The 17,759-nt window shown below is 36.3% G+C and overlaps 1 protein-coding gene across 6 annotated transcripts in view; it reads left to right on the top strand.

Annotated features, from left to right (window-relative positions):
- Nucleotides 1–17,759, top strand: part of LOC112053273 (dynamin) — a 50,060-nt gene that overhangs the window by 21,458 nt on the left and 10,843 nt on the right. For 2 of the 6 annotated variants that reach the window (XM_052891493.1, XM_052891490.1), the window contains exons 8-16: nucleotides 316–453; nucleotides 1,395–1,552; nucleotides 3,486–3,592; nucleotides 4,275–4,462; nucleotides 5,244–5,363; nucleotides 6,742–6,780; nucleotides 11,184–11,393; nucleotides 11,888–12,122; nucleotides 12,379–12,532. In XM_052891493.1, coding sequence (XP_052747453.1) covers nucleotides 316–453; nucleotides 1,395–1,552; nucleotides 3,486–3,592; nucleotides 4,275–4,462; nucleotides 5,244–5,363; nucleotides 6,742–6,780; nucleotides 11,184–11,393; nucleotides 11,888–12,122; nucleotides 12,379–12,532 — 1,349 coding nt within the window. Of the gene's footprint in view, nucleotides 1–315; nucleotides 454–1,394; nucleotides 1,553–3,485; nucleotides 3,593–4,274; nucleotides 4,463–5,243; nucleotides 5,364–5,633; nucleotides 5,649–6,741; nucleotides 6,781–11,183; nucleotides 11,394–11,887; nucleotides 12,123–12,378; nucleotides 12,533–14,766; nucleotides 14,958–17,759 lie in introns of those variants that run through there. The other 4 variants (XM_052891495.1, XM_052891492.1, XM_052891494.1 and 1 more) reach the window with 3 other exon arrangements.

The following is a 17,759-nucleotide window of genomic DNA, read 5'->3' as shown; positions in this document are numbered from 1 at the left end:
CGGATTCGAACCCACACCCTCCAGAATCGGAGGTAGAGGTCATATCCACTCGGCTATCACGGCTCTTAAATATTTCTTACTTAGTGACAAACTGGTACAACTTGAAAGATGGGATTGTTGTTTTTTTTCTGGCATGAACTCGAAACGGCTCTACTGATAATTTCTTTTTGCTTTATTGCCTTTTTTTATGAAAATATAGAAATATGCTAATGGAAAAATTTAAGAAATTTTAAATAGGAATGGTAGTACAAGTTGGCTAGTAAGAAATAACTGTGTACCAATAGACTTATTTGTAATACTTGTATTATGTTATAGGTGGGTCTGTTCACACCGGACATGGCGTTCGAGGCTATAGTGAAGAAGCAGATCGGTCGGCTAAAGGAGCCCAGTCTCAAATGTGTTGACTTGGTCGTTCAAGAACTTTCGAATGTGGTCAGAGTTTGCACAGAAAGGGTGAGTAAGTTAAACTCATCACAATAATTATATGTATGAGTAGTTAATCTGTTTTAAATTTGCGTGAACTAATTGAATTTATTAATGACTTGGTTTTTGTCTTATTCACGGCATAAGTATATCGTTTTGCAATAATTTGTCGCGTGGTAACTTTTCCACAGATGTTTAGTGTTCATACTGAAAGCCATCGTAATCGTAAACCCATAACGTACCATTCAGGAGATGCATTGTACATTTAATAATGTATCCAATACCCATAGGAGATGCTTGGAATACATTGTACATCTAATATACCATTGCAACGAAAGGGAGCGATAGTTATTGGCTATGCAATGCTCAGCTGGATCCATTTTCAAGGTTGTGCCAAATAAGGTATTGTGGTGTACTAATGCTTAGACTACTTTAGGTTTATGACTTGCCTTAGTGGTCTGGGTATCAGGCACTACAATAGTGTTAAGGTGTTAAAAGTGGTACAATTTTTTAAATAAATGTTTTTTTTTTGTTGCAATGGGATGAAGGTAATGTGTAGACAAAATTGTCTCGTTATTATGTAAGGTATGTATGCCTACTGAAGAGTATTGTCGGGCATGGGAGGCGAGTGTTACTGCATTCCAAAGGGATCCCTTAAACCTACAGTCTACACCCAACGTCACAAGTCCTGGGACCTGCTCGAGGTGTTTCCTCTAAGACAAAATGATGGTACAATCACGGTCGCTGCTACCTGTCACATCATACTATCTTTTACCTTGAAATATGTTTACACTATTGACCTTGCGTGGACTTACGTGGTCGACTCCCTATAAGGCGGACCGAGGACATCAAGCGGGTTGCAGGGAACCGCTGGATGCTCAATGCTGCAAGAGGACTATGTCCTGCAGTGGACTTCCACCGGCTGTTAATGATGCTGATGATGATTGACCTTTGATGTTGAAATTGTCCAGATGTCCCGGTACCCACGACTGCGCGAGGAGACGGAGCGCATCATCATGTCCCACGTGCGCTCGCGCGAGCAGCAGTGCAAGGACCAGCTCATACTGCTCATAGACTGCGAGCTCGCTTACATGAACACCAACCACGAGGACTTCATCGGTTTCGCAAAGTAAGCATGCATTTAGGGATCATATCACAGTATTTTGTAGTAGGGGAGCCAATGAGGGGATTTTTGCAGTTACTCGAGCGCGGCAGATAAACATAAGGGACTATACCTTACCTTGCACGTTGTTGAGTACCTCCACCAAGTATGAGCTCTTAACCTTGGTGGGTACGTTTAGGGCAACCAAAAAAAAACTAACTCCAGAAATACTCAAGCAGCACGTCATAATAAGATAAGGTAGGTGTGTTGATAGCTAAAAACTGCACATTTAAAAAATCTGACGATTTAAGGAATGGGAGGGTTTCAAGGTTACAAAATAAAACCCTTATATTTTAGTTCTCGAGTTACGAGCGCGATTATTTTTTTAAAGGAAACTACCTCCTATTTAATCGCTAACATTTTCTGACAATTTCAGTAAGCCAAAGTAATAAAAATTGTTTTTAAAGTCTGTGTTTTTTTTCCCACAGCTAAAAGCGAAAAAGTAAATAAAAATTTATTTTCCCTATAATTTAATCTACCAAATGCAATCGGTCCCCATGACGCTCGACTAACTACAAACTTAGCAGCCTGGGTTCCCCTACTATTGTATATGTGCTGCATGATTTTGCTCTATTTAAGTTTTTCTGTATGATGTGTATTATATAGGAAATTGACTAGGAGTAGGAGTTCAGAGGACTCAGTTATGACGTTCGCGTTATGTTCTAGACGTCAAGAAGATTGTCGTCATTGGTTAGTTGCGTAAAAACGTAAAGGCATGAACTTAACGTCTACTTAACTTAACGTCAACCTTTGAAGATTTTTCGAAATGCCTTTTTAATGTGTACCTCTTTTATAACAAGCCGCTTAACTGAGTCCTCGACCGCGCAGTACAAGGGGTAAGTGTTTGCTACGGAAGGGAGGGGTAGGGTTGTGACTCGTGCGCCTTTTAATGAATGAATGAATGAATTAACGAATGAAAGGAGGATGCGTCTCCCATTACTTTGACATTACGTTACATAATAGGGATGATGAGTTTTTTAAATTGTATATAAATAAGGAATATGCTAATAGTACCTAAAACAACTTTGTAAAAGTAACAGGGTATCTGCGATCATTACTTTTGGAGCTACAGCGATTTAAAGGGTCAGATTTGCGGCGCTGTTGCGGATCCCTGAAAAACGCCCCGTACTGAATGGTACGATTAAATGATAGGCATTGTAGGTGCATAATGATCGTTAGATTTGTATGGGCGTTGAAACAAAACTACTAATATCTTTGTTATTTGTGCGTTTATAGTCCATGTATTGAAAAATGTCACATTTCATGTAAGGAAGCTAAAACTATATGAATTTTCATCTAATTACTATAAAAGATTTTAATAGATTTTGGAATTTAATAATCTTATTTATTTTGCAAATATCCAGACAATCTTCGCTTATTATGTATAAGTTAGTTAACACTGATCTTATTTACCCAAATGTATCATAAAAATCAGTATATTCAAACCTAGTCATCACCCCTATTCCTATTACCGGATACATTCGTACCTTGCGAACGAGAACCGAGGTTTGTTTACCTGTGGTATTCACTATAGCTTGGCAACTTCGTTCGTAACACTCCCAGTGTGGGAGCGGGCAGGGGGGCGTGTAGCTTTGAATGAAAATCCAACGACTGACTCATCTCATTTCCTCGCACGCAAAATTTTACATGTCTTTCCCCTCGTCGCCCGCATATCATGGGAGTGTCATCAATGAACTTGCCAGACTATTCGCGCGCAAATTGCTGGCTGCTATCTGGGAAAATGGTATAGATGGGCTTGTAGCATAGTGTCCTTTCTTAGTACTTAAAGCTCACTATCACATACTCATACCTATATTAAACTGTTTCGCATACAAACTATATGACTTTTTAGAAATATAATATTTTTAGGTTTTACTTAGTATTTCATTGCGTTTTCCAGTGCACAGAACCAGTCGGAAAACGCAGCTAAATCTGGGCAACGCTCCCTCGGGAACCAAGTTATCAGGAAAGGCTATATGTGCATACACAATTTAGGCATAATGAAAGGTAATTTTGTGTAAACATTGCTTTAAGATCCTGAAATGGATCATTTTTATTTTACTGTATTGTAGTCCTGTTTTTTTTGGAATCTATTATTCTTATTTTCTAGCATTTTTTTTTATATAATTATTTACATTATCTAAAATTAACTAAAAATTAAAGTAAATTAACTATCTAAACATGCAATATGAATAAAAAAAAGGAAATAAAAAATTATAACTAAAGTATTGCCACGTTGTATGGCAAAGGAGATGGTCCAAAATTGTATGGAGCTCAAAATCAGTTGACCGTGGCGTAAATAAAAGAATATATTTATTTTAACTAATTTTTATTACACAAATCTACGAATTTACTTTAATTCTTTTGAAATAGTATTCATTCTCTCCCAAGAAATGCAACACTAATATAGGTAATAATGGCGGATTGATGATGTTTTCAATGCAGTAGTCGATTTGACGTTTGCTGTCAATTGTTATAGTTGCTACAAGGGCGCCATCTTAATATAACTCAAAAACTTGGGTTTTAATTTTATTTATTCCTTTTTATTTAGTTAAATTTATTCACTTTAATATTTTTTAATAAAATCCTTGTATTTTTTAAATTTTAATGATACGGGGTACAAGAGTGGACGTGAAATGGACCATGCCTTTATTAAGGTTGATATGATGGTGATGTTTCTCGTCATCAGGTGGCTCTCGCGACTACTGGTTCGTGCTGACGTCGGAGAGCATCTCCTGGTTCAAGGATGAGGAGGAGCGCGAGAAGAAGTACATGCTGCCGCTCGACGGGCTCAAGCTGCGCGACCTCGAGCAGGGGTTCATGTCGCGCCGACACATGTTCGCGCTCTTCAACCCCGAGGGGCGGAATGTGTACAAGGTAACTTGACGATTATGCGGGTAACTGTGTGAGAAGCAGTGGCGTAGCGTACCTTGGAGGGGCCTTGTATCAGACTTAGTTGGGGCGACCAATGAATGGTAAATATTTCTCACAAAAGAAACAAAAATGCTTGCTTAATATAAATATGACAGTTAATTAACCTGTGTAAGATTTTTCAAACAATTTTTGGACGCTAAGCATGCATTCGACACGGGAAAAAGAGATTGCATTTTTTACTTTTGTCATTTCTGAAGTGAGTGAATTGATGATGTTAATGATAATGACCAGTGTGAAAATCTTGTGAAGTGATTGTCTCTCGCTCTCTCTTTTATTCCATCGCAACGAGAGAAAGAGAGCGATATTTTCGTTTCGCCCGCTATTGGTCGACAATGTCTATTTATCTTCACGAGATTTGTCGTTGGTCGCTTGTTAGGCCTACTGTAGGCCCAAGAAATGCACCACAAGAGATATCGTGACTATAACAAGACTATCAACCAGTAGCGGTGGATCGAAAATATCTCTCTCTCTCTTTGTTTCGTCCCACCGCAACGTGGGTAAGCGATATTTTCGATTTGGCTTTTCGATAATAGCTCTTTCCTTAAACAAAATATGTCGTTGATGCATCGACGACGGCTTTAAACTGGAACACAGTATGTGCCACTAGAAAAATTGCCTGTTCGTCTTAACTCTAACTTTGTTAAGTCTCACGTCCCATCGCGATTTAACGTATGAAACCTTAAAAAGGACTAAAATTAAACAAATGATAACAATTTTGTTTTAGGATTACAAGCAGCTTGAGTTGTCTTGCGAGAATCAAGACGACGTAGACTCTTGGAAGGCGTCCTTCCTCAGGGCCGGGGTATACCCGGAGAAGACTTCTGAAGCGGCCAACGGTGACGAGGTCTGTATGTTTGTATTGTTTGTTTTTGTTTTTTTTTTGCCTGTATTTTTTCTACTTTACCCTTTTTTATTCTTCGTTTTTGTTTCATCCTGTAAAAACTTTAGCCTGTTCAAGCGATGTATTTGCTTTATAATACCAATAATAGTCTGGAATATTATATATTTTGTAAATTATTTGGTATATTTATAATATACATTTGTTATACGATGTTTTATGTACGTACAGTTTTATCAGTTATCCAATGATTTGTTGTTTTGCCATGCGATACAGAGCGAAGGAACTGAGGTTTGTCCAAACAAGGATTTTTGGTTCTACATGTATTATTGTATATCTTCATAAAAATCACATAATTCATATATTAAGATCATCATAAGCGATAATCCACTAAAAGTGAATTTCAAGAATTATATTTTGATTGATATGAAAAATTATTTATGAATAACAAATGCAGTTGATAAAATATTTTCAAAAAATAGTTTTTTTCTTGAAATACATTAAGATTAAATGAAATTTTAGCATGTTTAATGGCATGTAGTTTGCTAATTAATACAAAATTGGTGTGTAGTAATCATCACGCTAAACTGTGTGTCCACTATATTACACGCATTAACACCATTCTACACGCAAATTTAACACAAGCTAAAAAAATGAGGGATTTCTGAGACAAATAACATTGTTAATTTGTATTAATAAATAAACATCACTACATTTAAATATTCTTTGGTTTAACATAAGTTTTGTTTTTTGGAATCACTTAATACTGAAATGGGTATACTAATTGTACATAAAGAAGAAAAGAGAGAGCACATATTTCAATTAAATGTTTCTCTATTACAATAGAACACAACAAATGAATTAAGTACATGACCAGATTAGAATTTAAAAAAAAAAAAGTTTTTTTTCTGACAATGAAAATATTGGAATTAAACGTAGTCGCGTATCAAATATTTGTAGAACAGATAAGAAAAGGCATATCTTTAAAATGAATTAAAACGATTTTATTTTCGGAAACATACATTTTTCGATAGCTTACTACTAAAATTTTCTTATCTATACATTTGTGGATATAACTTAAAATAATCCCTATACTATATACGAGTATATATAATATAAGCATATACTATAGTATACTTAACAATTACGCCTTTAGCAGGACAGAAATGATAACAAAACACAGGTTCAGTTAGGTATATAACATGTTTGAATTTTTGCTGTTAGATGATTTTTATAGATATTGTGGTGTGATTTTTTTTTTAGGTATATACGAAAGCTGCTTGTAGTATTTATGAGCTTAAATTTTATTTCGTCCGTTGTAGATTTTTATTTTACTCCACTTGGTGTTTTGTGTTTTACGTGTTTTCTCTTTTTATTTTTTTAGTTATTTTCGCCTTTTCCGGGAATGGGGGTAAATAAAAGTGTAAGTGACATAGACTTTTGAAGCTTGTGTGCTAAGTGCGCTTCGCTCTTTGTGAGTGTCTGGAGGCACCACACGGTTTTTGGTACTGTATATACATAGTTCGCAAGCCAGGAACAAATTTCGTCATTCATTCCTCCCCGAGCTCAGACGAATCACATAAGGACCTGCCTCGCTTGACAGAGGGTTCCCTCTGTCAAAGTATAAGATCAACGATCTAACGCGCTTATAAAAACAGTGTGTATAGAATCAATGTCTCATAGTTGTAATCATTTTCGTCGTGTAAACAGCTCCCTAAAATGATGGTTTGTGTAGTTAGACAATAATTTTTAGTTTACTAAAAGATAAAGTTACGTTTCATTTTTAAATAATTTATTAATATCAAATCTATACTAATACTATAAAGAGGAAAGATTTTGTTTGCATTGAATAGGCTCTGAAACTACTGAACCGATTTGAAAAAATCTTTCACAATTGGAAAGCTCCTCAGGTGCTATAAGTTATAATTTATCCCCGTATTCCTACGGTAACGGTACCACGCGGGTGAATCCGCGCGTCGTCTGCTGTTTGTTATAAAAAACAATATTTAAAAAGAATCGTTTCTTCAGCCGGAACAGCAAAACACGGATCATAAATCCCCTCAAAAAATGACAGACAATTTTGTTGGTGAATTCGGGTGCTGGTCCTTTTGAAATTAGTCTGATTTCCCGGGTGAAAAGTCGTAAGAGAGCTGTGTTATGAGATCCCTTGTGAATATTAGCTGCACATTAATTTACGCTCTATTACGCAAAGCGAGGAAGATACTTAAATATCCTGACAATGAAAATCTCTGCTGAGCTCGAGTGTCCTCTCAGAATGAGAGGGGTTACGCCAATAGTCCACCAAATCGGATTGGCAGACTTCACACACGCAGAGAATTAAGAAAATTCTCTGGTATGCAGGTTTCCTCGAGACGATTTTTCTTTACCGTTTGAGACACGTGATATTTAATTTTTTAAAATATAAAAATTTTAATAAAAAAAATACAACCGACTTCAAAACCAAAAAATGTACCCAGTAAACTAAAAAGCGAAAAATAACATCATAATATGTTCTACCTGCTGATCAGTATGAAGGCGGTGCTAAGCCGGTGATGTATTAATTCAAGCCATTTAGATTTTGCAGACAGTGATGTTTCATGTGGCCCTGTCAGAAATGGCTTAAATCAAGACAACACCGGCTAAGCACCGCCTTCATACTGATCAGCAGGTAGAACATATTATGATGTTATTTTTCGCTTTTTAGTTTACTGGGTACATTTTTTGGTTTTGAAGTCGGTTGTATTTTTTTTATTAAAATTTTTATTATTTTTCCATTTTTAGTGTAAAATTTCATCTCAAACGAACACATCAGACCCCTAATGACAGTCACAACCCATCTTGGTACAAAATTCTCAGCAATACAAATTAATCAAGCCCAATCACAAGGTAGCTACCGTACACCGTTAAGGGGTTCCCTTAATTGACCTTGGTCTTCATCATCAGACCCCTAATGACAGTCACAACCTATCTATGTGGAAAGTTCTCATTAAGACAAATTAATCAAGCCCAAACACAAGGTAACTGCTGTAAATCGCCAAGGAGTTCCCTCGTCTGTTTTATGACTCCATCATCAGATCGATTTTAAACCTTCATAATTTTGTATTTCTGAAAGGCACTAAATGGAAAAGTTCACGAACACACTAGACACCCATATAATTTTCGAAAGTTCCCCTCAATTTCTCCAGGATTCCATCATCAGATCTTGTCATGATGGCAATGGGACCAAATGGGGACTATACCGTTTCGAACAAAAAAAGAATTTTTGAAATCGGTCCAGGCGTCTTTGAGTAATCGGTGTACATACATAAAAAAAAAAAAAAAAAAAAATACCGACCGAATTGAGAACCTCCTCCTTTTTGAAGTCGGTTAAAAACAGTGCTACGAGTAAATTAAAAATACTAATATGTACTTTGTTGGTATCATATTTTTATATAGGCGTATGTTTTCGTGTCGTTCCGTAAACAATTCGGAAGTTATTTTAGTGTGACTGCCATTCTTTTTTGTTTTGCGTGTGTTATTTGTTTGTTTTGAATATGTTTGTGCCAGTTTGGATTTTATGTGTTTTAAATATATTAAGGTAAAGTTTAATTCGTACGTCATTATGTGGCAATTAGAGCCTCAATCGCCACTGGTATAGGTTTTAAATGTGAAAAATAATATTTAATTGTTTTTTACGTGGACAAAAGTCACTTGACAAAGTAGCGGATTATACGTCAGCTAGTCATGATATAAATATATTGAAGAGCAGACGAGGCTATGCCCCGCGGTTTCACTCGCGTAGTTTTCATTGCCGTCGGAATAGGGGTATAAAATATAGCTTTCTATTAGTAAAATAATTTTCAAAATCGGTTCAGTAGATCCAGAGATAACCCCCACAACCTCAAAAAACTAGAATACGTGACATGTCGATAACAAATATAATACCCATACATTTTTTTTTCAATTTTCGAAGCGTTAGCGTTTGTTTGATAGAGAATACAGGCCTACAGGCTGAGTACCATCTTCTCTGAGATCTTTATTTACGTATTTGAGGCACTGTCGATGCTGAACTGACCATAATATAAACAATTGTTGGGCGGTAAATCCAAAAAATTGTCGTACTCGACTAAAATACGAAGGTAGTCCGAACTAGGCTTAAGATGTGCAACGGCCTTCATAATCATAACACAATTCTTTTTAGCATTTTACGAATAACGAGTTATCGCCGGAGATGAAAATGATAATATCAATCTGTTACTGGCTTACGAACTGATAGAGGCAATGAGATTTTGTTTTAGGCGTGTCTGCAAAAGGGTTTGGTTTAGTCACAAAAATGTGCATGTGTAGTTTTGATAATACTGGTTTGAAGCTTCAATAACCCCACGGTAAAGGGAACGGACTCAAATCAAAGAGGTTTTGGGTTCGATCCCCGCCAGTGGGACTATTGTCGTACCCATTTCTCACAGGTTTATCTATATGGAGGGGATATTGGCCAGGTTTAAAGACATGGCTAGTATTCTCTTTTTTTTATTGACATATTCTATGGTTATATATCTGATTTATGTGGTATTGGTCTATTTGCAAAAAAAAAAATAACATGATCGTCTTTATGGAAGATGTTTTGTTTGAAATTTCATTTTTGGATTTGGTGAGTACTTATGAGCTAACAGAATTAGGTGGTTGTTTTGTTACTAGGAAGTTTTTCTTTCAAGGCTATTTAACAATGAAATTGCAGTTTTCAAAGTTCATTAAATGAAAGTGAATACTGTAATTTGCACGTCTTTTTTACGTGAAACCTTGAAATTAGCTTTTTGATTCATGCTTTACTGAATAATGCTAGAGTTTCGACTAACTGTAACTTTTTCATTAGACTTCATATTTTGTTATAGATTTCTAAAATTACTCATACGCTAAATGCTTTACGACATTAACAAATAGATGAATACATAAATATACATAAAATACAAAATTTCACATAGTCGACTATTTTATGCATATATGACTTGTAGTACATTGAGATAAATTCTAATAGGTATTTAAAAAATGCAACACAGTATAGACATATTAGATAACTAGTTTTTCCCCACGGTTTTTCATTGGCAGTAAAAAACAAAAATAAATAGTTTTAAGTTATATATAACGTTTTTGTGATTCTTGCCAGCAAAGTAATTAAATAATTAATTAATTTTATTTACGAGCAAAAATATTCGCATACTTTTATTACCTTTGTCAGAATCCTTACATATTATACACATACATTCATAACGTTTATAGGAACGTGCGCGTTATTTAAAGTTTTACTAGAGAGAAAACGTGATATTTATCAAGACCCAATTTCACGCAGAGGACCTCTCTCTTATAAGATTGGGTGTGGGTTATTCTTGACCCTTTGCCCACAAAACATTTCACGTAATTAATGAAAAACACTTATAAGTAATCGGTCACACTTACAGAAACAAAATATCATTACATTTGCAACTTTATTTGTATTAGAGAAAGTTATTAAATCCATAGAAACTATCGCTTAACTCTAACCCTCAGTTTTTCATAACCCGCTAGTGAAACGCTTAACTATAAGAACGCGCATGTTCTAGAAACGTTAACAAATATGGTCTGGCGAGTTCGTTGATAACACTCCCATGATATGCGGGCGACGGGCGGAAAGACTGCGTGGGTGTGAAATCGTGCATGGAGGGAAGTGACGTGCATCAGTCGTGGGTTGTTCATTCATCGCTACACGCCCCCCCGCCCCGCGCGCAACATCGGGAGTGTTACGAACGAAGTTGCCAAGCTATAGTATATGCTATTATTGGAACTATGGCTTATGAGATGTATATTCTTTTTCAGAGTTCAGATACATCTGGCACGAGCAGTATGGACCCTCAGTTGGAGAGGCAGGTGGAGACGATCAGGAATCTGGTGGACTCGTACATGCGTATAGTGACGAAGACGACTCGCGACCTGGTGCCCAAGACCATCATGATGATGATCATCAACAATGCCAAAGATTTCATCAACGGGGAGCTGTTGGCGCATTTATACGCGTCTGGCGATCAGGTGATATATTTTTTTTATTATGTTAAACACTTTAAATTAAATTAAAAAAAAAAATTAAATTTTGTTTAGTAGTGTTTGATTGTAACAATGCTTATTTTGTTGGGTGAAGTTGCAACCTAGAGCTGACCTTAAAAATACACGATTTTATTGTAAATTGAGTTTTTCAGCAAACTATTTGATTAGATACTAATATCATGGGGGTGTATGAAAAATAAGCAATTCTATAAGCGAGTCGAAACAGCAAAAAAAATTAAATTCAGCAGCTAATAAAGGTGCAATAACCCATTGATTAAACTTACGCATTGATAGGTCCAACACGTTCTTAAATCCAAGATTACCTTTTGTTACCATATGGTAACTTTTTCTTTCTGAACCTCTAGAAGATTACTAACCTTTGTCCTATAGTCTTCTCTAATGAAAAGAGGTCGCGACGCGATCACGACAGTTATTATTATTTCTGATTTAGCTTTAATGCTGTAATTATCTGTGAACAGTCGCAAATGATGGAGGAGTCCCCCGAGGAGGCGCTCAAGCGCGAGGAGATGCTGCGCATGTACCACGCGTGCAAGGAGGCGCTGCGGATCATCGGCGACGTGTCCATGGCGACCGTCAGCACGCCCGTGCCGCCGCCCGTCAAGAACGACTGGCTGGAGAGCCGCCTGGACTCCAACCCGCGCCTGTCGCCGCCCTCGCCCGGCGGCCCGCGCCGAGCCGCGCCTGCGCAACAAGGTACGTCATCATCATCGTTGACGTCACATAGTTGTATTACACAGTGAGAATGAGTGTACTACGCCTCAGGCTGAAAAATGTAGTGCAAGCGCTCGTGAGAGAGGAACAAGAAGTTCTGTAGTCAAACAACTCATTAATCTGTCAACTGCCGCCAGCCAACCGGAGTGCCGCGTCGAGCAAGCGAATCATGCACAATGCATATACACACAATGTCAAGGCTCTTGAAGGGTTAATAATATTCTAACCGTCTTCACAGGTTCCCTAGGACAGCGAGGAGCTCCCCCAGTGCCCGGCGGCGGTGCCGGCAGACCTGCGCCGCCGCTGCCGTCGCGACCCGGCGGCTCCGCCCCCCCGCCGCCCGGCGGCCGCCCCATGCCCTCGCAGGGCCTGCCCGCGCCGCTCATACCCACGTGAGTACACTAACGTACAACAGTGAGCCCCCCAGACCTCCGCCCAAGCTGATATCGAAGCCCAGTGGCGTTCCTCCTTTCCACATAAATCTTAATAACAGACACTAGAAAGGAACACTTTTGCCTAATCTCCCGACGACGAATCCCAGCGGTAATACCAATCAAAGTTGGGAGCGGAATTACTACGTGGTGTGAGCCATACATTTCTGTTCTTCATTTGTTTTTTAGAGCGTAAGAGGCAACATTTCTCTTTCCTTGGCAAATTGTAGAGAGCTCTCTTGAGAATTAATGTACTGAGTCACATTCGCGGCGACAAGTCGGGGTCACAATATTGTAGTGTATTGTTATAAAGATTTCCGTGTTTCTTCCCCTCTGTTGCCCCATGTCCCTCATACACCCCTCCCCTCTGTCTTCTTCCCCCCGACACCCGCCGCTCACCCACCCACGTGAGCACTAAGTCGCGCAACACTGCGCTATCAGCGGTGCACAGTGCTACGCTAGCACATGTCCTGCTAGTCAACTCTATTGGCAACTAAGCACATAAAAGGTAGGGTTGCCACCGCTATAAAATCATATTTGATGCAACTGCGCCGACGATAATTTCCTTTTTAAAGATAGCTACTTACTCTTATGTCCGATTTCAATTCAATTATAAAAAATAGATTCAATTATAGATAGAAAAGATTATGTAGAAAGAAGAAAGTAACCTTCTCTAGAAGATATCTCTCTTATCGATCATTTTGTATTTCTATGTTACTGTAATAAAATCTTTAACCAATTTCGGTGGCAACCCTACGGTTGTATGAACATAATTATCAAGTTTATTTATGTTCTATATTTTTATACAAATATGATAATTTCAAGTATATATTTGATTTTAATTGAAATTTTTAAAATTTGCTACACATTTGAAGTTTTATATTTTTACGTTTGTTTTGTCCTATAAATGAGATAATATACGTATTTAACTGAATAATCAGCTTTTGCTTATCTATATAAGTAATAAAAACTATATATGGGTGATGTAACAGCCATAAATGCATATTTGTGTGTGGGCCTGGTATTCTGTGTATCAATTATGTTTTGTGCATTTACAAAGTAAAAATGGGAAATCATATATGATGGAAAAACTAAGAAAAACGGGTAATAATCAGTTAATGAATAACATTCGCCTTTGCTAATATCATCCAGTATAACAATAGGATAATAAATAAATAAATAACAAAATTAATTTATGAAATCCGCTGTGATATGCAATTTTTTCGCTATTAAATGTAGCCTTAGTGAAGTTATTTAAACATGTAAGGGTTTTTAAATGTATTTTATTGTGACAGCGATAGCTTGGGATCAGTTTTACTGGTACTATAAATACAGATATGAAGTTATTAAAGACCTCATTTATCGGCGATTTTGCTTTAAGTACATTAAATTATTTATTTTTTTATTTTCATTCTTAGAAAACAAAGAAATTCCAGACTAATTATGTCAAATTATGTAAGCTTTGTCAAATTATGACAATTTTTTGTAGAACATGAAGGTTGCCTCGTATATACCGCTACTAAGCAATTAACAGTCTTTTGTATTTTAATTCTTACATGTTTGTTTTGCTACTATTTAATTGTGGTGGAAAAAAAAATGCTTTGACAGATATTATAGCGGAGTTCATTCATTATTTCGTGTACACATTAATACTAAACTGAGCATACATTGTTAGTTTAGACCACTGATTCCCAAAGTGGTCCAGGTTGACCCCAAGGGTTTACGGAATATTCGGCGGTTCACGATTCGTAAGCAGGGGTCAACGCAAAATTATCTGGTTTCTTACCTAATGGGGAGTTTTCTAAATAAAATATTTTGTGAATTGATTGCTTCCTTGTGCTGTGGAGTAGCTATGAAAATTAAAGTTGGCTGAAATAACTTTTTCCATGGACAATTTTACCGTTTGTCATCCACTCACAGTACAATCAATTAATTAATTAGTTTTTTCGTGGTGGCTGCAACGAAAATTTTCACAGGTGAATATAATTACATTTTTTGTCGAGTTTTGGATAGAAATTTATCAGAGGGTCCATCGGAACCGGTTAAATTAGAAAGTGGTCTATGAGAAAAAAAGTTTGGGAACCTCTGGTTTAGACTTTATAATTATTTATCTATATACTAATGAATCAAACATAGTTAGTTATACATACGTATATTAGCAGAGGTGTAGCAATAGTGTTTGTGGTTGTTCGCAGACGGCGCTAAGCGGTGTCGGCGCGATACTAACTTAAGTTACTTACGAGCGTGAGGTACTAACTGACGAGCATGTTAACTTAGTGCAGTTTGACACTTTAACCGATTGTTTTTGAACCGTAACACGATGCGTTCACTAATGCGTGCAGTACGGAGGTGTAGAGATTAGGAGAACCATCTTTTATGTGATTATTAAGTGTCTACCCATGAGATTTTATTTCACAGTTGTACCCTACATAATTGAATATTCGAACTATGAATAAATTTGCAAGACGGAGGTCCTGTGATCGATCCCCGACTGGGCCGATGACCAACTATCGGCAAAAACGAACCGCCAAGCGATTTAGCGTTCCGGTACGATATCGTTGAAACCGATAGGGGTGTGGATTTTCATCCATCCCTCATCCTCCTTCTAAAAAGTTAGTCCGCTTCAATCTTATATTGCATCATCACTTACTATCAGGTTAGATGTAAAGAATTAAAAAAAAAACTGAATTGTGTAACGAATTCAAATATAGCATTCACCCTAGCTAGAGTACACCAACTCGCCTAGAAATGTCGCCAACCCGTATTGGAGTAATGTGGTGAATCTAAGCTTTAAATGAAAATCAAATTTTGTTTATTTCAAGAAGGCTCAAGAAACGTCAAGTTTGACTATTTGTAAAGACTTATCGAAAGATTCCAAATCCACTCTTTAATGAGGAGGGGTGTTTAACCCTGTAGTGGGTCATTCTAATAGAGTTGTAATGATGATTCATGACTCTAGCGCCGTTCTTATCGGACTTTGTACTGATGTATCGTTTATAAAGCCGGATTTATATTTGTCTGATGTGTCGTGTCGTGACGCTTCAGAACAGACGAATATAAATTCGGCTTAACACAACACGTTAACTGAATTCTCCATGTGATTGTTCTCCTTAAATCTATATAAGTTCAGTCAATCAGAGAGCCCAATGACTTCAAATGCAACTCATTACGTAAACGTGAACGCATCGTGTGCCCGAAGTTTGAATACGCAATAACACATCATTATTCTGGATTGGAATACCACAGTGTAACTAAGATTGTTATATATTTTACTAATGGTTTGTTTAGAATTGCCTATCAATTCGAACTCGATTCGGGATCGATTTTTTTTGTCGGAAAGGTAGCCGCAGTTTGGAAGTTGGTGCTAGTTTCAGAGAGCACGTAAAATTCATTACTATTTGACGTTGTCATTTGTCGTTGTTGCAATTTATTTGAGCAGCGAAGTTCGAAAATTTATTAAAGACTAAATTCAGTCTTACGCTTGTTTTAAGACTCATTAGTTACGCTGTGATGTTTCTTACGAAAGAACCTACCTACCTAACCTAAACTAACGTTATTTTTATATTTAAACCCCAATTTGTATACCTTAATTATGAAATTCAAGTCATCAGTGTGTAATACGGCTATTTTTTGAAAACCTTTCGAATTGTTTTCGAGCACTTTTTCTTTGATGGCAGTGAAATAGTTTTTATGTATTATCTATATATTAATGTTGTTTGTTGTAATCCTACTAAACTACTATTACACTGAATATGATATAAAAAAATATCACTCTATAATTTTACATATTCAAATAGGATCCAGATTTTCCATTACGCGTAAAAACCTGCATAAAAGTGTCGATCCATTAAACACTATATAATATTACAGTAAATAAGGCCGGGTCCAGACTTTTGTATTGAGTAACGTAATGTATTGTGTAATACAACGCAATCGACGGTATTCGCGCTGATCAATCTATCAAAGACAAAATTTAAAATTCATTTATTTCAAGTAGACTTTGTTAACAAGCACTCTAGAAATTTGAGGTGTGTACTACCTCCTGTGAGGACTCTACCACCATAAGGCATGGTTTGTTGCGAAGTACCGTCAATAACAGTTGCTCTTAAAAATCATACATTATAATAGTGTACTACATGTTTTACATTTTTTTTTACTTCCTGTTTGAAGGTGTTGACTGTAACGATGGTTTTAGAATTCGACCGTGTGAGCCTCGAATTCGACTATATCTGTCTCTCTAGCTTTGAAATGGTCTTAGACAGAAAAATATAGAGATAAAATCGAGACTCACTATCGAGTAATTTATACATCGTTACTGAATAGCACTGCTAATCCAATGGCCTCCAAGCGTCATGTCACTAAGTAATTCATCAATTGTATATCGATAATGTTTGATAGTGTCGATTTTAGCGAAAATATAAAGTATTAGAGGCCTTCCATACAATTCGCGTCAGGTTACATTAGACGTTACATTACACAAGTCTGGATGCAGCATTATGTAACATTGCTTATAAAAGAGCGATCACTGATTTTCTCGGTTGCAGTTAATAATAATTGTAATAAGTTAACAATCGTACAGCAAAATCAAAATTATTTATACAAAATGTTATATACAATATTAGACATTTAATCCATGAATACTTATGATACGTCTAAAAGAACGTTGCTTCCAAAGTTTTAAAATAGTTATTTAATGTAGTCCGTAGTGTTATATTGATTGATTTTTCCAATTGTATCACAGGCAGCTCTGTTTTAAATAAATATTATTGTTATGTACATTAATTCTTAGTATTTATATTATGTGTATTAAAGTCCAACGTGTCAATTTTAATATATAAATATCCCAACAATAAATCCCACCTTTTACGTCTTTATCTTTTTTTGAGAGATTCCATATACTCGTAGCTTTCAATTCTTCACAATTTGTGAGTTTTCTTTATTATTGCAATAAGGTTGTGCGCCCATCGAACGCTGCCTGTGGAATGATAAAAATCACAATTATATAAACATTATTTGTAGGTGTACAATTGAGAGCACTAAACACGTTTGAGATATTAATTATTATTAACATATAATTAACATATAATGAATGAGATATTTTATTATGTTCTTTTTGTAACTAAATGTTCAATGTATTTTATTATTATTAATGTAATAAGTTGCCTATACATAATAATATCATATAAAT

This window comes from Bicyclus anynana, chromosome 4 (genome assembly GCF_947172395.1).
Source record: "Bicyclus anynana chromosome 4, ilBicAnyn1.1, whole genome shotgun sequence".
Classification (NCBI taxonomy): Eukaryota; Metazoa; Arthropoda; class Insecta; order Lepidoptera; family Nymphalidae; genus Bicyclus; species Bicyclus anynana.
Note: the sequence above shows the minus strand (reverse complement) of the source record. Positions and strands in the feature narration are given on the sequence as shown.